At 36.9% G+C, this 26270-nt stretch overlaps 1 protein-coding gene across 2 annotated transcripts in view; it reads left to right on the top strand.

Annotated features, from left to right (window-relative positions):
• The first annotated feature begins 1036 nt into the window (after nt 1-1036).
• The window catches only part of ACYP2 (acylphosphatase 2), a 175327-nt gene continuing 150093 nt past the window's right edge, over nt 1037-26270 (top strand). For both annotated transcript variants that reach the window (XM_082672872.1, XM_082672873.1), the window contains exons 1-3: nt 1037-1312; nt 15572-15588; nt 17105-17214. In XM_082672872.1, the coding sequence (XP_082528998.1) occupies nt 1171-1312; nt 15572-15588; nt 17105-17214 (269 nt within the window). In that variant the 5' untranslated portion in view covers nt 1037-1170. The remainder of the gene's footprint in view (nt 1313-15571; nt 15589-17104; nt 17215-26270) is intronic.

Here is a 26270-nt window from a genome sequence, read left to right on the forward strand (position 1 = left end):
AGAAGCAGGTAATAAGAGGTTAGTGGAGGCTGAAGACCCTCAGTTTTATTTGGAATGCAGTGTAGAGACTTTGAAGTCACTGAAAAGAATGACATAAGATCTATGTTGATTCTAGGGTCTGCATGCAGTGAACTGGAAGGGAGATGAGAGGAAGATGTAAGTTGTGAGGATTCTGCAATAAACCAGGATCTTCATTACATAAAATTACCGGATTAGCGCTTCCAGAATATATTTTACTGTAAATGATTTAACCACATTCCAAGCAAGTTTTAGATGATTTTTGGTGCTAATAGAATTGGCACATAATATTGAATCAGATTGCAGAGGATTATTTTAATTATATGGCCAGATGCAGAGAAATATGTAAAGATCTCGAAGCCAACAAATATGTTGAGAAAGGCAAATTCTCACAAGTAAAAGGATTTCGATTTCTAGAAGGCAGCAGGTTATCAATAGCTGTATACAGATTCTCTGGAGTTGTGGGTTGCTTTAACACTTCATAACAGCTCACCAGGAAGTAATATTTTCTAAAGTATAAACTGCTTTAACCTTCTAGGCAATTGGGGGCATTGCTGAACAATGATCAAGATAATAAAAAAGCTATACGAGTTCACAGCAGACAAGATTTTTTTGTTTCCATTAAAGTTTCTTGTTCCAGAATATATCACAATCCATTTAGAATATGGATTCAGGCCTAAAGCTTTTCTGACTCAATAGAAAAGAGGATGCAGATGTCACCTTAAGAACGGCAGTTTGGCAGTTACCTAAACGTTTAATAAAAATTTACTCACTAACCAAATACTCTCAGTCACCGAGCTAGCAGGTCTTTCATTTCAAAAGAATCATTTTGGGGGTACCAAACTATTGACATCTGGGCCAAGCCTCCGCTTTTATTTAAATACAAACACTGGCAAAGAAGCGCAGCGGTTCGTTAAATCGCAGGGACTCGTAGCTGGCATCCCTCCCGGGAAGCGAGTCTGGTTCCACCACGGGGGAGGGGCAGGGAAAGGAGACCTCGGGCGCCAGGGACCTAGCGGGCTCTTTCTTCCAGGCGTCCCGGGCTGCCCTCACTACCAGTCCCCGCCGTCTCATTTGCCGCCTTCCGACGCGTGACCCCGGCGCGCTCGCGTCCCCGGCCGGTGACAGGCGCGAGGTGCGCCGAGCGGTCCCATGTGCGCCCTCCCTCTCGCGGCCGCTGCAGTCACCGCGCCCCGAATCCAGCTCCAGCTCCTCTGCCGAGGCCTCGTCGCCGCCATGTCTACCGCCAGGCCACTCAAATCCGTGGACTACGAAGTGTTCGGGAGAGTGCAGGGTAGGGGACCCCCTAACAGTGGGAGATCAAAGAGGTGTTGGGGAGGAAGAGTAGAAAGCTTCGACAAGCACACCCCATCTTAAGGACGCCCTGCCCCGTAGCAGCTAGGACTTCCGCTCGGCCATGACACAGCAGCCATGGGTGGGAAGGAGGCGAAGGCCGCATGCGCAGAAGAGCTGGGGTGGGCGGGATGGGGGCGAGGGAGGAGAGCGGAGCCGGGGAAAGACTGGGAGAGGGAGGAACAGCCGGGCGCAGGGAGTGGGCTACTTAAGGGGGTCCGGGGAGTGCAGACTGAGAGGACAAAATGAAGTGGGGGAAGGAAAGAAGAGAGGGTCTTTGAACTAGTGGTCCCCGTTACTCACCACTGCGCTTGACTTGAGTTTAGGATGGACACCTAAAATGGTGTTTGAGGGTTCTCTTTGTAGGAGATTATACTTTTTTTTTTCCTGTATAGCTCCTGAAAGAATTATTAAGTTGTTATCTAATTTTTGTCTCATTATAAGTTTAAATCGTTGTAGAGGATGTCATGTCTGGCTTATTGTAACTATCGTTATTTCTAACTTAAAATGTTAAATCACTGAAATTTATCCAGTGGAATATAAATATGGTAGTGATTTACTATTTGCCATCATTCATTCAAAGCAAAGCTTTTTAACAGTGGGAAATTTTGCATCATACCTTTTCCTCTTTGAATTTGATTTCCATTCCATTTTCCCCACAGAATTTTATCCTATTGTTATGCTTGAGCAGTTTCTAATTGGTCACCTACCAAACTTCTCTGCAATATGTATGTGCATATGTATGTGTATATATATACACACATACATATATTTTCTTAATTTCCTTTGACCATAAAGCTCTATTTATTTTTTTTTCTTTTGGCTTGAGTTACTATTGTGACTATTATTAGAATACACTTGATGAAAATAATATAAATACATTTAAAAGTGTGATAAACATTATTAAAATTTAAAAGGTAAATTTGTTTTGGAAATTTATTTCTTACAGGGAAAGCTGGAGGTTTCATGGAACATTGATTAAAGGGTTGAGTTATCTTTGTATTTTGGTATTCTAGAGGTTTTTACACTTTGGGGCAGTGTACCAGGATAAGAAAAAGGATGGGTGAGTGTATGCCTTTTGTAAAGAAATAGCTCTTTCTTTCAAAGGGTAACTGTGGGAAGGGAGGTAGGAAAGGAGAATCATGGCGTATTACAGGTGTCTCCTCAGACAAGTCAGTTTTAGGGGAAAAAAAAATATGGAAGTTCTAGATACAGAAATTGATTACTTAAAATTATTCATGCTTTGTACCCTTTAGAATGTCTTCAGTACACCCAGGGGTATGGTATTCTAGATTGAAAACTACCCCCAAAAGTCATTGAAACATGTATATAAAAATGAAAATGGTGGCAAAGATCATTTGACAAACTATTTGGTCTACTGGACAGAGACGGGAGTAGTTAAGGAGCGTGTGTGTGCACATGTGTGACGTTTACTGAGGGTGTACCATGTGCTGAGCATCCTACTATTACTTACTTAATCTTCATCACAATTTTGTAAGATATATGTCTTAGTACTGTTTTAACAATGATAAAATAGGTAGAGTGTCAGTAACTTGGACAAGCCGTTAGTCGACAAATGGGATTTGATCCTGCATCTCTCTAACTCTAAAACCTGCACTTTCCCATTAGATGAGGTTTTCTGATAACACATAATGTATTTCTATTAATTTTAGCTATGTAATTGCACTTTGTCCATATGGTGGTCACATGGTGTATGAAGATCAATTTGGGGCAACAGTATACATAATAGGAAAGAGAAATGTACGCTATATAAACAGTGGGGTTTAAAAATCAGCTTTAGGGGAATAACTGTTGTTTACAGTATGTTAAATGGAAGAGAGTACATGCATACTATTGATTTATCAAGGCCTAGTATGTGGGACAAATTCACAATCACATATTTGCACACATATACATCAACATTTGCTGAGAATCTAGGATGTGCCAAACTCTGTACTCATTTAATCGTCAACCCTATGACCTCAACCATTTTCCTCATTTAACAAATGGAGAATTTAAGGCATAGTGAAGTAACTTTCCCGTTACAGAGTGAGTTAAATGGTGGCGCTGGGATTTGAACCTTGACAGTTTTATACCAGGGCCCATGCTCTTAATCAGTATATCCTACTGATCCTCCTCTCAATACCTTTTCCACCTTTATTTTGCCTTCCTCCGAACCTATGAACCGAACACATACATACACTGATGCAGGGCATTTGGACCTGGCCATCTATACACCATTCCAGATGATTCTGAGGATGTTTTTATGGTCTTTTAGGCCCCAAGGAAGTTTGACCTTGTCAGTAGGCAGTCAGCACATTCAAAACTGCAGCCTCTGACTCTCCCTCTGTTGCTTGCTGGCACTATCACCGTTGCTATATATCAGTCTGCGTCTCTCTGTGTCTCACAGAACTGCTCACAATTTTTTAGTGGATTACCTAAGAAATAAATACAAACCACTAGCTTTTTGTCTGAGTCATAATGATAGTGTAGAAATAATTAACAATAAATGATAAAAAATTTTAATTTTATTTTAATAATGTAAAATGGAGAATGATTAAAGGGATCTTTAAAAGTGTGGAATAATAAAATCTTAGTGAATACTCAATTGTTAGAAATAACGGCTATGAAGGTAAATTTACAATGGAGGAAGCTATAATTAGGAACATTGAATATGGACAAGATATAGATTGATAAATAAAATTGTCATTAAAATATTTAAATGAAAAATATTCTTAATGAAAATTGCTTCAATGATATAAAAATTAATTTGGAAAATGATTTAACTGTCTTGTTCTGATGGAAAATTGATCAGTGAATTGAATTAGCTTGACGGAGCTTATGACAAAATATTTTCTAACCAAAAAACGGGGTATGCTGTTATATTTGTATTTAGAATGTTTGAATTTAAATCATCCTTGGTGCCATAATGGTAGTCAAAATGTTCTAGGGGTCAAATATACTCTGCCTTGTTCTCCAATACACACACCCTAATTTGCAAACAGATTGCATTTCAAGAACTAGTTTATAAATTGGTTGTTTGGAATTCAGGAAAATACATTTATAGAAATAATATTACAAATAGTGGATTTATTTCTCAGACCCTTCTGCAAAGTCCACTCATAGAGCTATAGGCTTGTTGACAGAAATAATCAATAAACAATCTATAATTGGAATAGAAAAGAGTTTTATTTCAGCCAAACTGAGGACTGTAGCTGGGGAGACAGTCTCTCAGGTAATTCTGAGGAACTGCTCTGGAGAAGCATGGTTTCCAGCACAGTTTTATATCTTCTCAGAACAAAGAACATCTAACAAATCAGCGATTCATTCCTTCAAGGTTTCAAAAAAACAGATCAGCATGTACACAGGGAGCCAGTATGTCCTTGGCACCTGGGAAGAGAGTCCTATCATCAAAGAAGTACCAGCATTGGCATCCCAGAAAGGGAGGCATTTAATCTTTATTTTTAACATGGACATTCTTTACTTCTGATTAAGGTGCCCTTTTCTTTAACAGTTAAAGCAGATGTACAGTGTTTGATAAGCCACAAACAGGCTGTTTTAGTTAGCATAAAAGTCAAGTTAATTCCTGGATAAGCCAGAATGACTTTCCCATCCCTCAATATGTGAACATTTCTTCCATCAGGCTGCTGCTGCTCTCCATTGCTGCTTCCTTCCCTCTATTTTTTTTAATAATTTTTTTGTTTGTTTTAGTACAGTTTTAGAATTATAGAAAAGTTAGAAAGATACTATAGAGAGTTCCTGTATACTCCACATCCGGTTTCCCCTACTGTAAACATCTTACATTAGTATGGTACATTTGTCACAACTGGTGAGCCAATATTGATACATTATTTTTAACTAAAGTCCATACTTTATTCAGATTTCCTTAGTTTTTACCTAAAGTCCTCTTCTGTTCAGGATTCGTCTAGGCTATCATATTACATTGAGTCATCTTGTCCCCTTAGGCTCCTTTACACTGTGATAGTTTCTCAAACTTGCCTTGTTTTCCATGACCTTGGCAGTTTGGAGGAGTACTTTGATGCTAGATACCTTGTAGAATGCTCCCATACTGGTATTTGTCTGGTATTTTTGTTGTAAGACTGAGGTTGTGGGTTATCAGGAAGAAGACCACAGAGGTACAGTGCCATTCCCACCAGCATATCAAGGGTACATGACTTATCACTGTTGAGGTTAACCTTGATCACCTGGCTGAGATAGTGTTTGTCCACTGTTAAGTTACTCTTTTTTTCCCCTCCCTTTCCATCCTCTACTTTATCTCCATATTCTCAAGAAGCTCCATGTTTTTTTTTCCCACCAACTTCTGTTACATTACGGGCTTTGGGATGAGGGATAGGGGAGTAGGGGACTGACCTCCTGGGTTTTTAGAGCATTTGTAACTATGGCATGGCTTATAATGTTCCTATAAATGTTTAATTACAATTACATCAAGAATAATCTGAAATTTTGAAAGAGAAATTGATTAAGCTGTGTATAGATGCTCTACCAACTCTCAGGTAAATACTGACGACACTTGTAGAAATGGACTGTGGCAATCTGTTGGTTTACCTGTGTGTTAGAAATTTAACAGTTTGTTTTTGATGGGATTGACTCAGATTTAGAATGGGAGTAACTTATTAGACTACAGAAATAAATAGCGATTTTCTTTAAGATTGCTTAAAATGAAAATTAGGATAATTACTAAATAGCTTTGTCAGACACCACATAATTTAGGTGTATACATTTTTCCTTACATAGACAGGTAAGTGGAAAAGTTATGTATTAGAGGTTGAAAATTTTAGTACATTAAAGTCAAGAAATACGATTAACTCTAATTCCCTTTCTCATCTTTCTTCCTATAGCATTTCATTTGTAGTTCTGTTCTACTTCTTGTTTTTACTTCTCCAAATCCATCCTCCCTTTTTAAAAAAAATATTTATTTATTTATTTGGTTATACCGGGTCTCAGTTGTGGCACGTGGGATCTTTAGTTGTGGCATGTGGGATCTTTAGTTGTGGCATGTGGGATCTAGTTCCCTGGCCAGAGATCGAACCTGGGCCCCCTGCATTGGAAGCATGGAGTCTTGCCCACTGGACCACCAGGGAAGTCCCTCTCCTTTCAAATATAGTTATTTGTGTACACCTATCTGTGTCTCTCACTAGACAATAAGGACAGTATTGGGTGGGCCAAAAATGCCTTTGGTTTTTTAAGTAAAAATAAAAGACACATTTTTAAAATTTTTCACCAAGAACTTTATTGAACAAAGTATTCACCCTTTTGTTCCACTACCTTCTGCCATTTTTCAGGCAACTTCATGATTCCATCTTCCTAAAACTTTTTATCTTTTTGAGCAAAGAACTATTCCAGGTACCTTTTACAGTCTTCCAGGGAATTGAAATTTTTTCCATTAAGAGAATTTTATAAAGACTGAAATAAAGGGAAATCTGAAAGTGCAATGTCTGGTGAATACGGTGGATGAATCAGAACTTCCCAGCCAAGCTGTAAAGTTTTTGCTTGGTCGTCAAAGAAACATGCGGTCTTGCATTATCCTGATGGAAGATTATGCGTTTTCTGTTATAATTCTGGACACTTTTCGTCAGGTGCCACTTTCAGTTGGTCTAATTGGGAGCAGTACTTGTTGGAATTAATCGTTTCGTTTTCCAGAAGGAGCTCATGTTAGAGGACTCCCTTCCAATCCCACCATATACACAACATCACCTTCTTTGGATGAAGACCGGCCTTTGGTGTGGTTGGTGGTGGTTCATTTCGCTTGCCCCACGATCTCTTCCATTCCACATTGTTGTACAGTATCCACTTTTCATCGCCTGTCACAATTTGTTTTAAAAATGGAATGTTTTCATTACATTTAAGTAGAGAATCGCATGTGATTCTCAAGAAGGTTTTGAGGTTTGCCAGGTTTGCCTGCCATGTCAAGAAGGTTTTTTTCGCTTAACTTATGTGGAACCCAAACATCAAAGCGAATCACATAACCAAGCTGGGGCAAATGATTTTCAGTGCTTGATTTGGATATTTTGAGTGTGTCGGCTATCTCCCGCGTGGTATAACATTGATTGTTCTCAATTATTGTTTCAATTTGATCGCTATCAACTTCAACTGGTCTACAGGACTGTGGAGCATCGTCCTGCGAGAAATCTCCAGCACGAAACTTCGCAAACCACTTTTGACACGTTCGATCTGTCACAGCACCTTCTCCACACACCACACAAATCTTTTTCGGCATTTCAGTTGTGTTTTTACCTTTCTTGAAATAATAAAGCATAATATGCTAAAAATGTTGCTTTTTTTCTTTCATCTCCAATATTAAAATGGGTACACAAAAATTCACCAATTTTGATGTCTTTTTTTAAATGCTCACTGATATGACAAATGTCACATACAATCTAACAAAATTGTTTTGAATGAAGTTAAAGACAACTAAGTGCTACTAGAGCCATCTTATGCAAAAAACTGAACTAACCTTTTGGCCCACCCAATATTTTAAAGGTTAAGCTAGCTTGTTTTTATATCCCCTACAGGCTGTGCTTCTGGTGGGAACTTCCAAAGTATCTCAAATTAAATTCAAGTGTTTGGGATAGTTGGCTTAGAGAAGAAACAGTAGTATATTTGCTGTTTCGACTATTTGAAAGATGCCATGGTGTGTGGCTCCAGGGGACAGATCCTGGATGGATGTTGGAAGGTTAAAGTGAGGCAGAATTTTATTCCATAGAAGGAAGGACTTTCTAACAATTAACGATGTTTAAAGTCATTAAGGGCTGCTTTGTAAGGTAGTGACTTGATGACTTCCTGCATTCAAAATTGACACATGCAGTTTGATCCCAGGATGAAGGATTACAGGTTAATATGAAAATTTGATTTTACATGAAAGGATCCTGATGTTTAGAATTCATCATATGGTTTCTTTAAACATCAATACTTCTTTGTAGATTTAAAGTATGATTTGCTTTGCAAATATTCACCTCAGAGTTTCTCCCTGACACATCTTTTCACAAAGCAAGGTCCAGTTGCAGCTGACTGAGCCTTGATTGAGTGGCATATTTTGTTTGAGTCTCTCATAACTGAAGCGGCTGATGTCTGTCCCAGTTTCCAGAGCAGTGTGTCTGTAAAAAAAACTGCATGTGTCATATCAGCTTCCCTTCTCTTTAGCAAGCAGGGTGAAAGCAGTGTAGAGAGGCCACGGAAGCCCATGGAAGCAACTTCTCCAGTACAGGCCCTGTCCTGAGAGTGCTCAGTTCCAGTCAGTGCTACTCAACTGCAGAAAATCTGTGTTCACATTCACTTTGTTTGCTATATGGACCTCCCTCTGTTGCACAGAATGCTTCAGACTAGGGATGGGGACTCTCAGAAAGACTGAGAAAATTCCAGAGCTTTGAACAGTTAATTCCTGCATGGTTCACTGCGTCACAAAGTTAATGGGCTGGAGGTCCTGACAACTCTTGATACACATTCCTTCTAAGGCTTTAAAATATGGGTTGTGGTTGAGGGACCCAGTAAACAACACCCGTCTTCATTATGTGAGTTATTGACAAGTAAGACAATGAGTAAAGCAGAGTTTGGGGGATGTGTCTCAATCTTCAGGTAAGTAGGCTTCGTAATAATCTGTACTGCAGAATTAAACACACCAACCCAGGCACCAGCAGGGCTCCCTCAACAGAACAGAAGGGATGATTCCTTTGAATAACTAGTTCCCAGAAGGAAGAAGAGGAAGCACCTGGACTGTGTATGTTTCTCCTCCCAAACTTAACCATTAGATAAGTCACTGCATGTCCCCAAGGAGTTAGGAACAGGTAGAGAGTGGCCAGGAGTGACACACTAGTGGATATTTCTCCCCGTTAAAGGAACTATCACATGGGCAAAGAAACTTTCTCTCCCAGAAATAAACAGTGACATCTAGAGGGAGCTCAACTATTTAGTTCTGGTTGTAGTACTTCAAGATGATCTGCAGAGCAGAGTTTTTTGGTGTGGAATGATAGGAGAAGTCAGGGATGTTGTATGGAGAGCAAATTGGGGAATGACTGTCCTTGTTCTACAGACAGAGAGAGGAAGGATGACGTCACAGTCCTGTTTCCTTTTTTGTGTGTGTGACATAAAAAAAAATTGAGATCTAATTCACATAGTATTAAATTCACTCTTGTAACGTGTTCAAACATACTAAATATACAGTGTTTTTTACTGTATTCACAATGTTTTGCAGCTATCATCACTATCTAATTTAGAATATTTCCATCACCCCAAAAAGAATCCCTGCCCCACAGTTCCCTTTATCAGTTATTCCCCATCCCCTACTTCCCCCATCCCTCAGGGATGTCGCTGCCAAGGTCTCTGTGATTTCCTTGGACTTTCCTTCATGGTTTCAAGATGGCTGCTATCGCTCCAATCATTACATTCACCCTACAGTCAGGAAGAGAGAGGGAACAAGGAGGAAACCCCTGGCTGAGACAGCCCCTGTCAAAGAGCTTTCTTGAAAGCTTCAACCAGTGATTTGGCAAAACCACTTGACATGGACCACCCCTTATAAGGAAGATCGATAAATATAGAAGAGCATGTTGCTGCCTCAAGTAAAATCAGAATTCTGTTAGAAAAGCAGAAGGGGAAAACGGATTTTGTGTAGGCAACTAATAGTGTCTGTCGCAGATATTCATATGTTAAATACATTTAACAGCATAGTAATTACATTTGGTAGTCTTTCCCAAGTAGTGATGCAAAAGGACATACTACAGAAAGACTTTGATCTCCCTGGTCTCAGTCTCAAGATATTTGGTTTATAGCCAAGACAACCTAAATTTCTGTTAAGTACATATTGAATCTTTCACATATGATTTATCTCAGTCTTATTTTTTTTTCCATTTATCACTGCTTAAAGCAATGGGCAACACTTGTATTATCTACCCAATTTGTCAAGCAGTATGAACTTAGCCTAAAATTAAGTCTCTTAAAGGACAATCCTTTAGTTGTACTGTTTTAAGATCTGTTTAATAAATGTGTGTGTGCCCTTACCATTCATAGTTACAAATACAGCCGCCATGTCCTGCTCTAGTCTTCTATCCCAAGTCCTCTAAGTTCTGTAAGACAACCAGTTTAACCATTTCTTTTTTCAGTTCTTATGGTTGTTAAGCCATTATTTATAAACAACATGCTCATATTAATATTTCCTGACTTGTCAACTTAGGCATTATGTAGTGACTTCTTGCTACCCTTTTTAGTATATGGTATATATAAACACACACACACATACACACATCAAACTATATATTATCATTTAGATAAAGCAGTAAAGTTCTGCTAGAATCAACACAGAAGTCTTATGATTCTTTCCAGCTTTGAGTGCAGTAAATTTATCATCATCACTTTGAAATTAAACTTAAACTCTAATCAGTATGGTTGCATGTATATTTACAATGTTAATAATGAATTACTACAGTAAAACAGTTCACTTAAATACTTATCAGCTGGTTTTTCCTTCACTCATTTATTCAACAACTATGTGCCAAGCTCTGGTCTAGGTGCTGGGGACACAGTGTTGAACAAGACAGAAAAAAAAAACACAAATAAATACCTAGTAATATCATATGGTAATCGGTTATGCATATCCAGGAAACATATAAGGATGCAGTGCTGTTTTAGATAAATTGGTCAGGGACTATTTCTCTATGGAGATGACATTGGTGCAGAGACATGAATGATGAGAAGGAGCCAGCAATGAGAAGATCAGGGGGAAGAGCAGTTCAGACAGAGGGAATAGTAAATGCAAAGGCCATGAGGCAGGAATATGCTTGGCATGTTGAGGGACACAAAGGAGAAAAATTTGGCTGGAATGGAATGAGCAGACAGGAGTCCTAAGAGATGAGACAGAGCATTAGAAAGGGGCCTGGAGGCTGTGGTAACCAGAACGTATTTTATTTTGAGTGTGATAGGGAGCCACCAGAGGGTTTTAAGCTGGGAAAGGAAGTGATTTGATTTTACTTAAGGAAAGAAAACCACCTTGGCTGCTTTATGGAGACTAGACTGTAGGAGGGCAGAACTAGACATAGGGAGACTAGTGAAGGGGGCCATTGCTGTGGATTAGTTGAGAGATTATGATAACTTGGACTAGGGTATACAAACATTTTTACCCATTTTTCTAGAAACAGTTGAAATAGAATTAAACTATTTTTTAGCAAGTCTTGAAAATGAAGTTTGGGGCTAGAAATAATTGGTAAAATGAGTGCAATGACATGGTTTTGAATATTTAACTATGCGTGGTATCCAAATAGGTCATGATCCTGATTTGGGGACTTTGCACATGCTCTTCCATCTTTAATATTATTCCATTCTCATCATACTAATTTTTGCTCATCATTGAAGTATCAATAAGCCCGTTTTCAATAAGCCTGCCCTAAAATTACCCAAGACTGGGTGGGTCATTTGTTTGTCCTGTGAACTCCCACTTGCATCCTGGTTTATACATCTTTCAACTCATAATTTTTCTATGTTTTATTTATTTTTAAAGTTTTATTTATTATTCTTTTTTCTTTTTTCCCCAGTTTTATTGAGATATAATTGCCATACAGTACTATATGTTTAAGGTGTACAGCATGATTTGACTTACATCATGAAATGATTATCACAATAAGTTTAGTGACTATCCATCATCTCATATAGATACAAAATAAAAGAAAAAGGAATAAATATTTTTCCTTGTGATGAGAACTCTTATGAGTTACTCTCTTCACAACTTTCATATGTAACATAAGCATAAGTTAATTTTATTTATCATGTTGCACATCACATCCCTAGTACTTATTGATCTTATAACTGGAAGTTTGTACCTGTTGTCTTCTACATTTTAATTGCCATTTTACTTGTCTATCTTCCTCACTATACTGTAAGCTCCTAGATGGCAGGACTGTCTTATTTACTCATCTCATTCTCTGCAGAATTAGACAATGAATATTTGTTAAGTGAATAATCAGAATGTCTAAAAGTGTGCTTATTTTTTTAAAAAATATTTATTTATATATTTGGTTGCACCAGGCCTTAGTTGCAGCATGTGGGCTCCTTAGTTGTGGCATGCGAACTCTTAGTTGCTGCATGCATGTGGGACCTAGTTCACTGACCAGGGATTGAACCCAGGCCCCCTGCATAGGGAGCGCAGAGTCTTATCCACTGCACCACCAGGGAAGTCCCTAGTGTGCTTATTAAATATATGAATTGTGAGGCTTCCCTGTTGGCACAGTGGTTGAGAGTCCGCCTGCCGATGCAGGGCACACGGGTTCGTGCCCCGGTCCGGGAAGATAGCACATGCCGTGGAGCGGCTGGGCCCGTGAGCCATGGCCGCTGAGCCTGCGCGGCCGGAGCCTGTGCTCCGCATCGGGAGAGGCCACAGCAGTGAGAGGCCCGCCTACCGCAAAAAAAAAAAATATATATATATATATATATATATATATGAGTTGCCTGATTCTTAGATTATATCTGTGTGAAAAGAACATTTCATTAGCAGACTGGAGTAGGTAATTTCCTTAACCCTGCAATGTATTGGATAACTCTTTTAAAAATTCCTCAAATCCTGTCACCTTAAGCAAATGGCCTTTTTGTCATCAGTAAATAGATGGTGGAAGGGCTGCTGGGAATTCATAAATGTTGAAAGGATGTTGCTCTTCACCGGGGGTGGAGTGGGGTGGAGTATGGTGGAGTGGGCAGCTTGTTGTTAACCTCCCTTTCTGGCAGCTCCGGTGTTTCTGGCAGTAAGTAGTAAGGGTGGAGGGAGCAACCTAAGTGACAGGCTGCCTGCTCTGCTCCAGCACCAAATCCAGTTAGAGTGCAGGACAGGGTTTTTTGTCTTTTCATTGTCCATGGTTTCTTTCAAGTAGCGCTGTTGACTTGTAAAATAGCTGAGGCAATATTGACATGCAAGTACATGATTTATTACCAACACGAATTTGAACAGCATGAATGAGAAATGCATCAGACCTGCAGTACCCTACAAGATTGGATTTTTCCCCTTTGCGATGCAATTCTTCACCTGAAATATAAATCCTTTTCAAACCTTTCCCAGACCTTCCTTTAAGGTGGAGCCAACCATTGATTCTAAACTTTAGCGGGCATAAAAATCACCTGGAGAGCGTGTTAAAATTGGATTCCAAGATGCAACCTGCAGAGTTTCTGATTCTTTAGTGCTGGGGAGGAGCTTGACAATTTGATTTTCTAAAAACCTCTCAGGTGATGCTGGTGCCTCTGGTTCATGGTCCGGTCTGAATAGGAAAGAGCTGGACTATATGTTTCCAATTTCTGTTTACTTCAGTTGCATGTGCTTTCTTTTCTTAATGCTAACATCATTTGGGGCTGTTCACTGTTGAGAAACTCAGAGGGGAATATGCACAATAGGCCTGGACCCAAACTTTCAACTCTGCTTAGTCAGTGTCTTCTGGGATCCCCTCACTCCAGGAAAAAATGACTGCACACTTCTCCACAGTTCTGCCTGTTTTGTCTCTTCTACATGGTCTGGTTAACCTGAAGTTTCTCTTGAATTTTCTGCCCATTCCTTTTATATCTACTGACTCATGTCTTTCCCTCCATCTATATAACAGATTACCTTTCTGGTTCTTCTTCAGATCAATACTCCCCACTCATCCTTCCCTCACATTTATAGGTATCTTTTTTTTTTTTTCTGGTGCGCGGGCCTCTCACTGTTGTGGCCTCTCCTGTTGCAGAGCACAGGCTCCGGACGCGCAGGCTCAGTGGCCATGGCTCACGGGCCCAGCCGCTCTGCGGCATGTGGGATCTTCCCGGACCAGGACACGAACCCATGTCCCCTGCATTGGCAGGCGGACTCTCAACCACTGCACCACCAGGGAAGCCCTATAGGTATCTTTTAAAATATTTTTTATAGCCCCATAAGAATTTCACTTGTGATACTATCCTGTCTTTTTTGCTCCACTACTCTTTTTTTCTTCGTATTCATTTGGTACCACAATACACTACCCTCAGGAAACAAATGATACTCCTTGTTATTACAAATCTGCTTACAAAACTACATAAAATTACCCAAGCCACGGATCTTGTCTTCTGTATCCTCTTAATCAGACTCAATTGCTGTTTGGAGAAGCAATATCTTTTGACCTCTCTGAGATTGATTTGATCTATCCCCTGTGATTTGCCTATTTTTTTTCTAATTTTTAAAAATTGAGGTATAATTTACATTCAGTAATATTCACCCTTTTTAGTATACAGTTCAATGAGTTTTGATAAATGCATACAATCATGTAACCACCACCACTACCAGCACAACTGAGACATAAAACAGTCCAATCACCCCAAAAATTTCCCTCGTGCTCCTTTTCAGCGCCCCACTCCTTCCCACTCCCGCCCTTGGCAATCACAGATCAGTTTTCTGTCCCTGTAGTTTTGCCTTTTCCAGAAAGTGGAATTAAAATAGTAATGTTTTATTACATTTAAACTTGAATTTAGTACTTGTATTTAAAGAAGACATTCTATTTATTTATTTAATTTATTTATTTTTGGCTGCGTTTGGTCTTCGTTGCTGCACATGGGCTTTCTCTAGTTGCGGCGAGCGGGGGCTACTCTTCGTTGCAGTGTGCGGGCTTCTCATTGCCATGGCTTTTCTTGTTGCAGAGCACGGGCTGTAGGCACATGGGCTTCAGTAGTTGTGGCACGCGGGCTTCAGTAGTTGTGGCTCACGGGCTCTAGAGTGCAGGCGCAGTAGTTGTGGTGTACGGGCTTAGTTGCTCCGTGGCAAGTGGGATCTTTCCAGATCAGGGCTTGAACCCGTGTCCCCTGCATTGGCAGGTGGACTTTTAACCACTGTGCCACCAGGGAAGCCCCTAAAGAAGACATTCTAAAAGCTGAGGGTGGGTAAGTTTTATGCCAGCACACTCAAATGTTCTTGTAGTAATTATTTTGTTTTATTTAGCATTTTAAAATAGAAGGAATATGCAGTTTGGCGTTTCATTATACTTTGGTTTCAGAATATTATTCTTTTTCTTCAAAAATAACCTTCCTTTTTCTCTTTTTGTTTTAAAAGAAAAGAATTTTTAAAAAACACTTTCTGAATGCATTCAGATATTAAAGGTTTTGTTCATTTCATTTACTTACTATTTAATAAACTAGATGAAAGCTAAGTCAGGAAATATATACTTTTTTTAAAGGTAGACAACCTGACATTTCTTTTCATCTTTCTCTTATACAGGTGTTTGCTTCAGGATGGTAAGTCACCAATCTGTTTATTATTTTTTGCCATCTCCCTCCCACCCCCACTGTTATTTAGTCACAGAGACAGAGCAGTTATCTACTTAGTGCTAATCTATTGCTAATTTCCTGTCCTTGACAGTGAATGAAGAAATATTTGTATTTCTTTCAAGTTACTGGTTGAGATTTTTATTAAGGATGTCTTTTAAAAGTAGTCTATTAAAAACATTACAACCTTCCTGGTTTTCCGTTAATATTTCTATGAATTTCGAAAGTACCTCTCTTGGGGTGATCCAATTAAACATTTTGATTAGGTATATTTAATACACAGTATGGGGTCTTCCACTTGTTCTGGATGGAAGAATCTCTCCAGTCAACGGTACATATCTTGAATTGCAAAATGAGAAAAGCCCATTGTTGCACAAGGAAGTGGTTCCTAGGTTTTTAAAGTTAAAACCCCTTGCTGCCTTTTAGATATTTATTTTAAAATATTTATTTTAAAATACTTTTAAAATATCAATTTTTAAAATATAGTACTCCTTTCTTAAAGTTAAACGTGGCATGTATTCTCACCTACTGTTTGAGCTGGGAATCACTAGCTAGGTCTCTGTTCCTAACCTCTAAGGGTTCTAACAGGTTCCCACAAGTCAAGTCTCTGCCTTTTGAGATAGTCGCATTCCCTGGAGTTCAGATTGTCTCCTTTTTCGCTGCTATCTGTGAAGGCGTGACATTTTCAGAACCCAGCCCTTCCAGCAATCCTAGCTATAATCATCTTGGTTTGCACTGCTTCATTTAGTTGGGGACGTGGAGTGTAGAGCTCTTGGTCACCCTGGGCTCCAAACAGGAGAAGAGCATGTTTCTAAAAAATGCTGGTATTCTGGCTCCACAAGAATTTTAGTGTGATGTAGTTAAAGTAATACAAAATAAAAATGTTTCTAGGTTTGCATGTGCTGGTAGCATAATTGAATTTGGAATCAGGAAAAGGAATTTTAAAAAACTATTACGAATAATAGGAGAAATAAATTTACTCATAGGCAATTATAACAATTGCGTGGCAAGTCCAGAGCAACAGAGAACACTGGAATCTTTTAATCCACTTCTTTATGTTGATCATAACTGGATATTTTTGCTCAGTGATTAAGAATCTTGGAGTGATCATCATTTGAAACCCAGATTGACAGTGTAATTTAGTATTAGCCGGTTGTGAGGGCAATGCAACTGAGCTTTATGGATTCCAAAACACATCATGGAAATTGTTTTCTGAAATAATTCCCACCATCAGTTTATTTTCTCATAACGTGCTTGTCTTTACTGAATGTGGAATTTAGCACACACACAAAAAATACCATTTAAACGAAAGTTTTTGTAAATATAGGTATTACTATGGGTCAACTACACAATCTTTGGCATAGACTATATTTTAAAGTAATCAGCTTTTTTGTGACCATACCTTTTTGAATGTTAGAATCAAGTATGTTGTAAATTCAGACCTTTGATGTTGGACTTCGTCTCTCTTGTTTTCTCCTGAAACCAGTACACCGAAGATGAGGCAAGGAAAATAGGGGTGGTTGGCTGGGTGAAGAATACCAGCAAAGGCACTGTGACAGGCCAAGTGCAAGGCCCCGAAGATAAAGTCAATTCCATGTAAGTAATAAGACTAATAACACACTCATGCAACTTATGAACTTATTTCAATGTTTGGTTGTACAATAAGAATAGAATTGATGGACCAAATTTAGTTTGTAGATTATCACTAAACCAACATGCTTTTAGGCAGACCAGCAAAGAAATTTTCAGAGTTGAGAGTGGAATTTCTACGTCTAGGAATGGATTTCCCGCTTGGGCAGGCCCTCAGAAAGAGCAGTAGCATCACTCTCCAATCTGTATGGAATGGGTTCTGTTCAGTCTCCTCTAATACGAGGGAAACATCCAGGGTCAAGTGTTTCTCATCAGAAGTGGTTGTGACAGAAGCATAGTGCTTTAGGATGGTTCTTGAAGTTCTTAAAGAGCCTGCAAGGCAAAAAGTTGCCATTTCCTTTGTATTGTTTAAGTATCTTATTTATCTAATTGTAATGTTATTTTTACTGTCAATGAAAGTGTGTTTGATGAGCTGTATAGTTACCATGATATGAGTCCTTGCAGTGCAAAGGAGATCAGATTCAGTTGTAGGGAAAAAAGTGCCTTGTGTACACAGTGTCATTTTCAAAGACATTATCTTTTCAGCTTCCTAATTGCCACTGCTCTCTGTAGTCTTATTTTTTAAATAAAAATTGCTCCTATTTATCGAGCATTTGCAACATGTTAGGTAATGTGCTAAACACTTTACATGGATTGTCTCATTTAATCTTCACAACATGTCTTACGAGGTAGCTACTCATTAATACCCAATTTACTTTATTATTTGCAATTTATCTTTGTTTTCTTTACTTAATGTTTTCAGATTTCAAGAGCAATACTTTTTTACTTGTTGTAATAAGTGAAGTAATAAAACATAGAGAGGTATAAAAGCAAAGTTAGTAATCGGCCCCTCCTTTCTACTTCCTTCCCCTTTATGCAACCTGAGCCAGTGGCTTTGTGAATCCTATCCAAAGCTTTCTTTTTCACTTAAAAATACTTAATTGTACGTTTAAAATTAGGGTTTTGCATGCTTTTACTGAAATAGAATACTTCATGCATATTTTTCTGTAACTAGTATTTTTTACTTTATGGATGTTCAACAATCAAGAAATATATAAGTACCAATTCCTTATTTTTTCTAATTTCTTTATGTATAGGTACATATTTGCATTTGTGCATAAACCATACCGCAACCTGAAGAGTGGGGTCCAAAATTCAATTTCATAAAATGTGGGGTAACAGTTAATGGAAAAATTATCTTTTTCAGTAGGATGGTCACAAAATGCACAAATGAGAGGACTGTGAGCAACATTATACAGAACTAATAGTTCAGTGGATGAGAAAATGCCAGATGACTATGATATAGTTTGAGATTGGGGACCACATGGAGGATGGACGCTCATGCCAATCATGTTATACCCTAATCCATGTTGTAGCAAGTTTTTGATTAATTTCCTTAACATAATCATATCATAAATTCTGCCCATTTTTCCTTTCCAACCCCTGCACACCCTTCTTCCCTGCCATGCTGCCAGTCATCTGTGTTAGCAACCTGTGTGTGTTTCCTTCCATGTTTGTCTCCATGTTTGCCTTTACACAACACACACACACACACTTGGGTGTACATATATTTGGGGGTTTTGTTCAATGTTTGCTTTTTAAAAATGGGATTGTGGTGTATGCACCTCTCTGCATCTCACTTTTATTTTATTTTATTTTTTTTTAATATAAATTTATTTATTTATTTATTTTTGGCTGTGTTGGGTCTTCGTTGCTGCGAGCAGGCTTTCGCTAGACCACTTTCACTGTGGCAGGCGGGGGCTACTGTTTGTTGCGGTGCGTGGTCTTCTCATTGCTGTGGCTTCTCTTGCTGTGGAGCACGGGTTCTAGGCATGTGTGCTTTGTAGTTGTGGCTCGTGGGCTTAGGTGCTCTGCAACATGTGGGATCTTCCAGACCAGGGCTCGAACCCGTGTCCCCTGCATTGGCAGACGGATTCTTAACCACTGCACCACCAGGGAAGTCCCTGCATTTCATTTTATCATTCAAAAATACATCCAGGAAAATCCCTCCAAGTCAAATGGTGTAACACTAATTCATTCTTTCTAATGGCTGCTTAATATTCTACAGTATAGATGTACCATTATTTATTACCTTATTGCTGGGAACTCATTTTGTTACTTTTTATTTTTTTCCACAATAAGAGCAATGATTCAATAAACATTTTATTGGTGATTTTATTTTTATGAGATAGATTTCTAGGAGTGTGATTTTGTTAGTTGAAGTGTCTTGCATACTTTTAATTTAAAAATATTTGCCTGACTGCTTTTCAGAACAGCTGTAAACAATTACATTTTTTTCTATTCATCCTGTTGGCAGTTGGTACTGTTGCACTCTCATTTTTCTTTTATCTGATTTGGTGTAGAGTGAGATATTATTTTTTTTTACTGTAGTTTGCATTTCTCTAATTGATAGTTAGTTGGAGCATCTTCATGCTATGTGGATTTGTTCTCATGGATTCCCTTTTCACATCCTTTACCAATTTTCTCACTGGATTGCTTGCCTCTTGCCAATTTTTAACAGCACTTTGTATACTGGTGATGACTACTAACTCATTATCTGTTATCTCTTTTCCAAGTATTCCCCAAATCTATCATTTGCCTATTAGTTTTGTTTATGGTAGCTTTTACAACATAAATTGTTTTTCATTTTTATAAACTTAGATATGGCTATCTTTTCTTTCTGGTTAAAAAACAGATTGTGTGTTGTTTCCTAGCTTTCCTTCTAACTTTTTGATGCTTTATTTATTACATTAGGCATCTACTCCATCTGGAATTTGTTTCTTATTTATAATATGAGATTGGAGACTATTTCCTACCAGATGGATAGGGAGTTGTGCCAGCACCATTTATTAAATAGTCACTCTTTCCCCATTGAATTGAGATATGTTTTTGTCAATATATTAAAATCTCATATAAACTGGATTTTATTTCTGGCTTTTCTGTTCTGGTCCACTGATTGATATATCTATTCCTATACTAATACTCCATATTGATTTAATTACAGTGGCTTTATAGTATATTTTCTTTCATTATTCTTTTTCATTCACTTTTTTGCTTTCTTGGGCATTTATTTTCTCTCTAAACTTTAAGATAATTTTATCTATTTAATTGGAATAATATATTTTTTTAACTTCCCTAATTGTCTTACAAATATGTTTTTTTAAAAAAGAAAACTTTCTTTTTTAAAACAGTTTTAGAGTTACAGAAGAATTGTGACAATAGTACAGAGGGTTTCCGTATACTCCTCACCCTTTCCCCATTAACATTTTACATTAGTATGATACATATGTTACAGTTAATGAACCAGTATTGATGTACTGGGTATTAAGTAAAGTCTATAGTTTGTTCAGATTTCCTCAGCTTTTACCTAATGTCTCTTTTCTCTTTTAGGAGCCCATATTTTACTTGCTTTTTAATTGCACATTTTTATGACATAAGAGAATTGTTATTAAATCTTTCCATCTAAGAATATGGATATCTTTTCATTTGTTCAGATTTTAAAAATTATCCTTCAATGTGATTTTCTGGTTATCACCATCTAAGTTTTGTGCTTTTCTTGCAGAGTTTATTCCTAAGTATTTGCCTTAGTCAGTTTGGCTTCAGTAACAAAGCACCGTATAGACTGGGTGGTTTATAAACAACAGATTCTCAGAGTTATGGAGGATGGAAGTGCAAGATCAGGGTGCAAGCATGGTCAGGTTCTGGTGAGGGCCCTCTTCTGGGTTGCAGACTGTTGACTTCTCATTGTATTCTCCTATGGCACAAAGAGAGCTAGTTAGCTCTCTGGCCTGTTCTTATAAGGACACTAATCTCATTCATGAGAGTTCTATCCTCATGACCTAATTACCTCTCAAACACCCCACCTCCAAATACCATCACATTGGAGATGAAGTATCAAGCTATAAATTTGGGGAGGACCCAAACATTCATTCCGTAACAATATTTTATTGCTTTTTTTCACAATTATGTATGGAATATTTTTCCATTTTTGTTTCTGGGTATTTATGCTAGAATAAGGAAAGCCTAATGATGTTTGTATATTTATCTTATAGAGTTACCTTATCAAATATTCTCATTAATTGTACTAGATTTGATTGTTGTTTTTTTGTAAACTATAGTCTATTAGATTTCCTAAGTATACAATTCTGTAGTTAGCCAAAATAGTGTCTCTTTTATCCAGTGTTTATTTCATTTGCTAGACCTCCTCACAGCAATGTTGAATAGTAATAGCCATAGCAAACATTCCTGTCTGGTTTCTGATTTTATTTGAAATGGCTTTATTTTTTCACCATGATGATGAAGAATGATGTTTGCTGTTGATTTTTGGTAAATAAACTTCATTACATTGAATTTCACTCTTGAATTCCTTGAATTAAGCTCTAGTTGGTCACAGTGTGTTATTCTCTTGAGTCATTGCTGAATACTGCTTCCCAATGTTTTATTTAGAAATTTTGCATCTGTACTTATACGTGAGATTATGGTTTCCTTTTTTTTGGGGGGGGAGGGTTGTTACTGTATCAGGTTTTGGTGTTAAAAGTTCTGCTGGTTCATGAAATGTATTAGGAAGTTTCCCTTTTCATTCATTCTGGAATAATTTAAATAATACTGGGATTACTGTTCTTAGGTTAGCTGAAATAAGTTATGAAATCACTTGGTCCTGGTGCTTTCTTAATGATAGGCCTTTAATCACCTTTCCAATCTGGTCTATTGTAATTGGTGTATTTGGGTTTGCCACTTGTTCCCAGATTCATTTATATTTTGCTAGGAAATTATCCAATTCTTTTTTGAAATTATCTACTTGTCCTAGGGTTTCAAATTTGTGGTTATAGATTTTATAGTTTTTAAAATCTCTTCTGTATCTGTGTTTATATCTCCTTTGAAAATTCCTAATCTTATATAGTTTTATTCTCTCCTCATTTTTCCTTAATCAGTCTCGGAAGAAATTTATCTATTTTATTGGTATATCTTAAAAGGCAGCTTTTGGATTTATTGATCATTTCTACTTTTTTGGTTTTCCATTCCTTAATTTCAACTTCTATCTTTATTAATTCCCTCTTTTTTATTTCTTTGCTGCTTGGTCTCTAAGTCTTCAACATGAGTGGTAGTTGCCTTTAATTTTAGCCTTTTTACATTAAAGATGGTAATTTGGCATTTACCCTAAACACATCTTTTGAGTTCTTCCATAGGTTTTGGTAAAAAGTCTTCTTTTCATTGCTTTCTGGAGAGTTTGTATTTTCATGTTTTATTTCCTCTTTGAGCAAATATCCAATGGTATTCTGTGTATGTGTTTTTTAAGCTTCCAGTGGTTATGTTTTTTTAGTCACCTTTTATTACTTATTTCTATTTCTATTTAATGATGATCAGAGAATGGGGCCTAGAAGATCTCTACTTTGAAAAAATTGTTAAACCTTTCTGATGATGTGATTTATTTTGGATAGATCAATTAGGATGGGTGATCCAATTAGGATGCTTTAGGTTGCAAGAAATAGAATATCTGTTAAAAGTAGCTTAATGAAGCGGCTGATTTTTCTCACTTTCCAAAAAACTGGGGCAGGTAGTTCCAGGGTTGGTCCAGTTGCTCCATTATATTAGGGTTCTGGGGTCAGTTTCTCTGGGACCCTCCTGACCTATCTGTTCTGCTTGCCTGCAAGTCCTTCACACCCTCACAGGGTCAATTCAAAGCAGGAAGAATGTGAGACTTTTTCCCTTCTCTTCTAAGAGAGGAAATTCTTAAAAGACCCTGGCAGATTGCTCTACAGGTTCCATTGGACAGAGCAAGGTCACAAGCCTATGCCCTGGCTTCAAGTGATATTAGGGAAGTATCTGGCATTTTTAGCTTTCCTTCTAACAAGTGGGATTTGGCATCAAGAAGGAAGAGAGAGAGAGGAATGGATGTTAGGGAGACACCCAATGATGTTTGCTGTAAAAGAGACCTGAAAGGAACATATGTTCTCTTTCTGAGGCATATGAGATTTCATCTCTCTCTCTCTCTCTCTCTCTCTATCTATCTATCTATCTATCTATCTATCTACCTATCTGTCTTTGAATGTGTTGATTATGTTATTCCATTCCAGTATTTTTTGACAACTAAATCCATTTAATTATGAAAGAGGTGTATTTTGTTTTTGTTTTTTGGGGTTTTTTTGGCCATGCCGCACCACACCCAGCTTGTGGGATTTTAGTTCCCCAACCAGGGACTGAACCCAGACCCTCGGCAGGGAAAGCGTGGAGTCCAAACCACTGGACCGCCAGGGAATTCCCATGAAAGAGGTGTATTGAAGTCTTTCTGTATAACTGTATTTTCATCGTTATCATTGCAGTTTAATTTTTCTTTACATTTCTTGCTATTGTGTTGTTTGATACTACAGATATATGACTTGTGTCATCTTCATAAACAGTGTCTTTTTTCATTACATAGTGTTTGTCTTTATACATTTTAATGCTTTTAAATTTAATTTATACCTTGCTACTCCCTCTTTCTTTTAAATTTACATTTCATTGGTATTTCTATGTTTACCTTTATATTTTTATCCACTCTTGATCATTTTAAGGGTGCTTTTAATAAACAACATAGAGCTATGTTTTGTTGTTTAACACATTTTGAAAGTTTTTCTCTTTTAATGTCAGAGTTCACTCTTTTCAAATTTAGTATAATAATTGGTTTGTACACAAACTTGGTTTCTTCATATTTAGTATAATAGTAGTTTGTAACAATTTTATTCTTCTATGTTACTTTACTATTATTACTTTTAGTTTTAATCATCAATACACTTTTTTTATAGTGAACTACAACACATATATAGAAAAATGCATAAGATATTAATGTGCAGGTTGATGAATTAGTATAAAGCAAAGATCTTTCTCCTGCAGTATCACCTTGGATCAAATGTCCATGGATCATATGCATGGGTCTGTTTTTCTGGATTCTCTGTTCTGTTTCATTGGTCTGTTTGTCTATCCTTGCACCACTACCATGCCATGTTAATTATTTTAGCTTTATCATAAGTCCTGGCATCCGGTAGACAAGTTATTCTAACTCTTTGTCAAGGTTGTGTTGGCCATTCCAGTACCTTCCATTACCAAGTAGATTTTAGATCAAGTTGTCAAGTTCCACGAAACAACCTGTTGACTTTTGACTGGGATTGCACTGAATGTAAAGATAAATTTAGGGAGAATTTATGTTATAAATGTGATAAATCTCTCATTTATTTTGTTCTTCTTGAACTCTCTCAATAGTATATTATAATTTTCTGCATAAAAGTCTTGCATATTTCCTCCCGAGGTATTTGATAGTTTTGATGCTATTATAAATGCTATCTTCTTAAGCATTTTTCCTGTTTATTGCTAATATATAGAAAATCAATTGAGTTTTGTGTATTGCCTTATTTCCAGTGACTTTGCTAGACTGACTTGTTGATTCTAATAATTTACATGAAGAATCTTTTGAATTTATTGTTTTGAATATTATCTGAGGATAATGAGAGTTTTATTTTTTCCTTTCCTATTCTTTCACCTTTTATTTCTTTTCCTTGCTTCACTACACTGATTAGGACTTTAAGTATTTAAATATTGTGCAGAGGTAGTAGTAATAATTGGCATCCATGTCTTGTTACTGATCTCAAACTTTCAACATTTTACTTTTAAATAGTATACTTGGTAAAAGTTTTTTTGTAGGTACTATTTATCAGATTATTAAAATTTCCTTCTACTTTTAAAATCACAAATGGATACTGCATCCTAACAAATACTTTTTCTATATCAATTAATATGATGATATGATTTTTCTCCTTTATTCTGTTATTGGGACAAATTATATTGATTGATATTCTAATATAATCAGTACTATATTCCTGGAATAAACTCAAATTAGTCATGACTGATTTTCCTTTTTATATATTGCTGGATATTGTTTGCTCACATTTCGTTTAAGATTCTTACATGTATGTTCACATGAGAGATGGGTCTGTAATTTTCCTTTCTTATAATGTCAAAGTTAAGTTATGTTTATCTAGAATTTTTATAATATTGATATTATTTTGTAAATAGTAGAATTCATCACCAATTAATTCTGGGCCTGGAGTTTTCTTTGTCCCAATGTTTTAAATTACAGATTGAATTCCTTTAACACTTATAAGACTTTTCATATTTCCTTTTCCTTTTGTCAATTTTGGTAAGTTGTATTTAAAAAAAAATTGTCCATATTTTCTAAATTTCCAATCTATCGGCATAAAATCTTATTATCTTTTTAATATTGCAGTATGAATTGTGCTGTTGACCTTTAATTTCTGACATTAGTTGTCTGGGCTTTTTTGTTTGTTTTTTTTCTCCCTAGGCCTTTATCAGTCAATATTCTTAGTCTTTCAAAGAATCAACCTCTGCCTTTGTTGATCCTTTCTATATATGATGTTTCCTGTTTCATTAATTTTGTTGTTATAATTTTGCTGCAATTATTTTCTTCCTTCAATTTTCTTAGTTAGTTTGTTGCTCTTTTTTCTAACTTTTTGAGATGGATGCTTAGTGAATTGATTTTTTAGCCTTTCTTTTTAAAATATATAGCATTTTTAAAGCCATTTTAAAAGCCAATTTGCTTTCTAAGCACTGTTTTATCTGTATCTCATAAGTTTTTATATACAGTTTAAAAAATTTTTTCAAGATATATTCTAATTTTCAGTGTAATTTTCTGTTTGACCTATCAATTATGTAGAAATATATTTATTAGTTTCTAAATATATCTAGCTTTCCTAGGTATCTTTTTGTTATTGATTTCTACCTAATTACCTTATAATCAGAGAACATCCTGTATATAATTTCAATCCTTTGAAGTTTGTTGAGACTGTTTTTATGGCCCAGTATATGATCATTTTTATAAAACTTCTCTATGCCTTACAAAGAATGTATATTCTGTAATCATTGGATATAGAGTTCTGTATGTTCATTAAATCAAATTTGCCATATCATATTATGTAAAACCCATACTGGGTTTGTTTTTGACTGCTTGTCCAGTTATGATTGTGGACTTGCTT

The sequence above is a fragment of the Grampus griseus genome, assembly GCF_964374135.1.
Source record: "Grampus griseus genome assembly, chromosome: 15".
Classification (NCBI taxonomy): domain Eukaryota; kingdom Metazoa; phylum Chordata; class Mammalia; order Artiodactyla; family Delphinidae; genus Grampus; species Grampus griseus.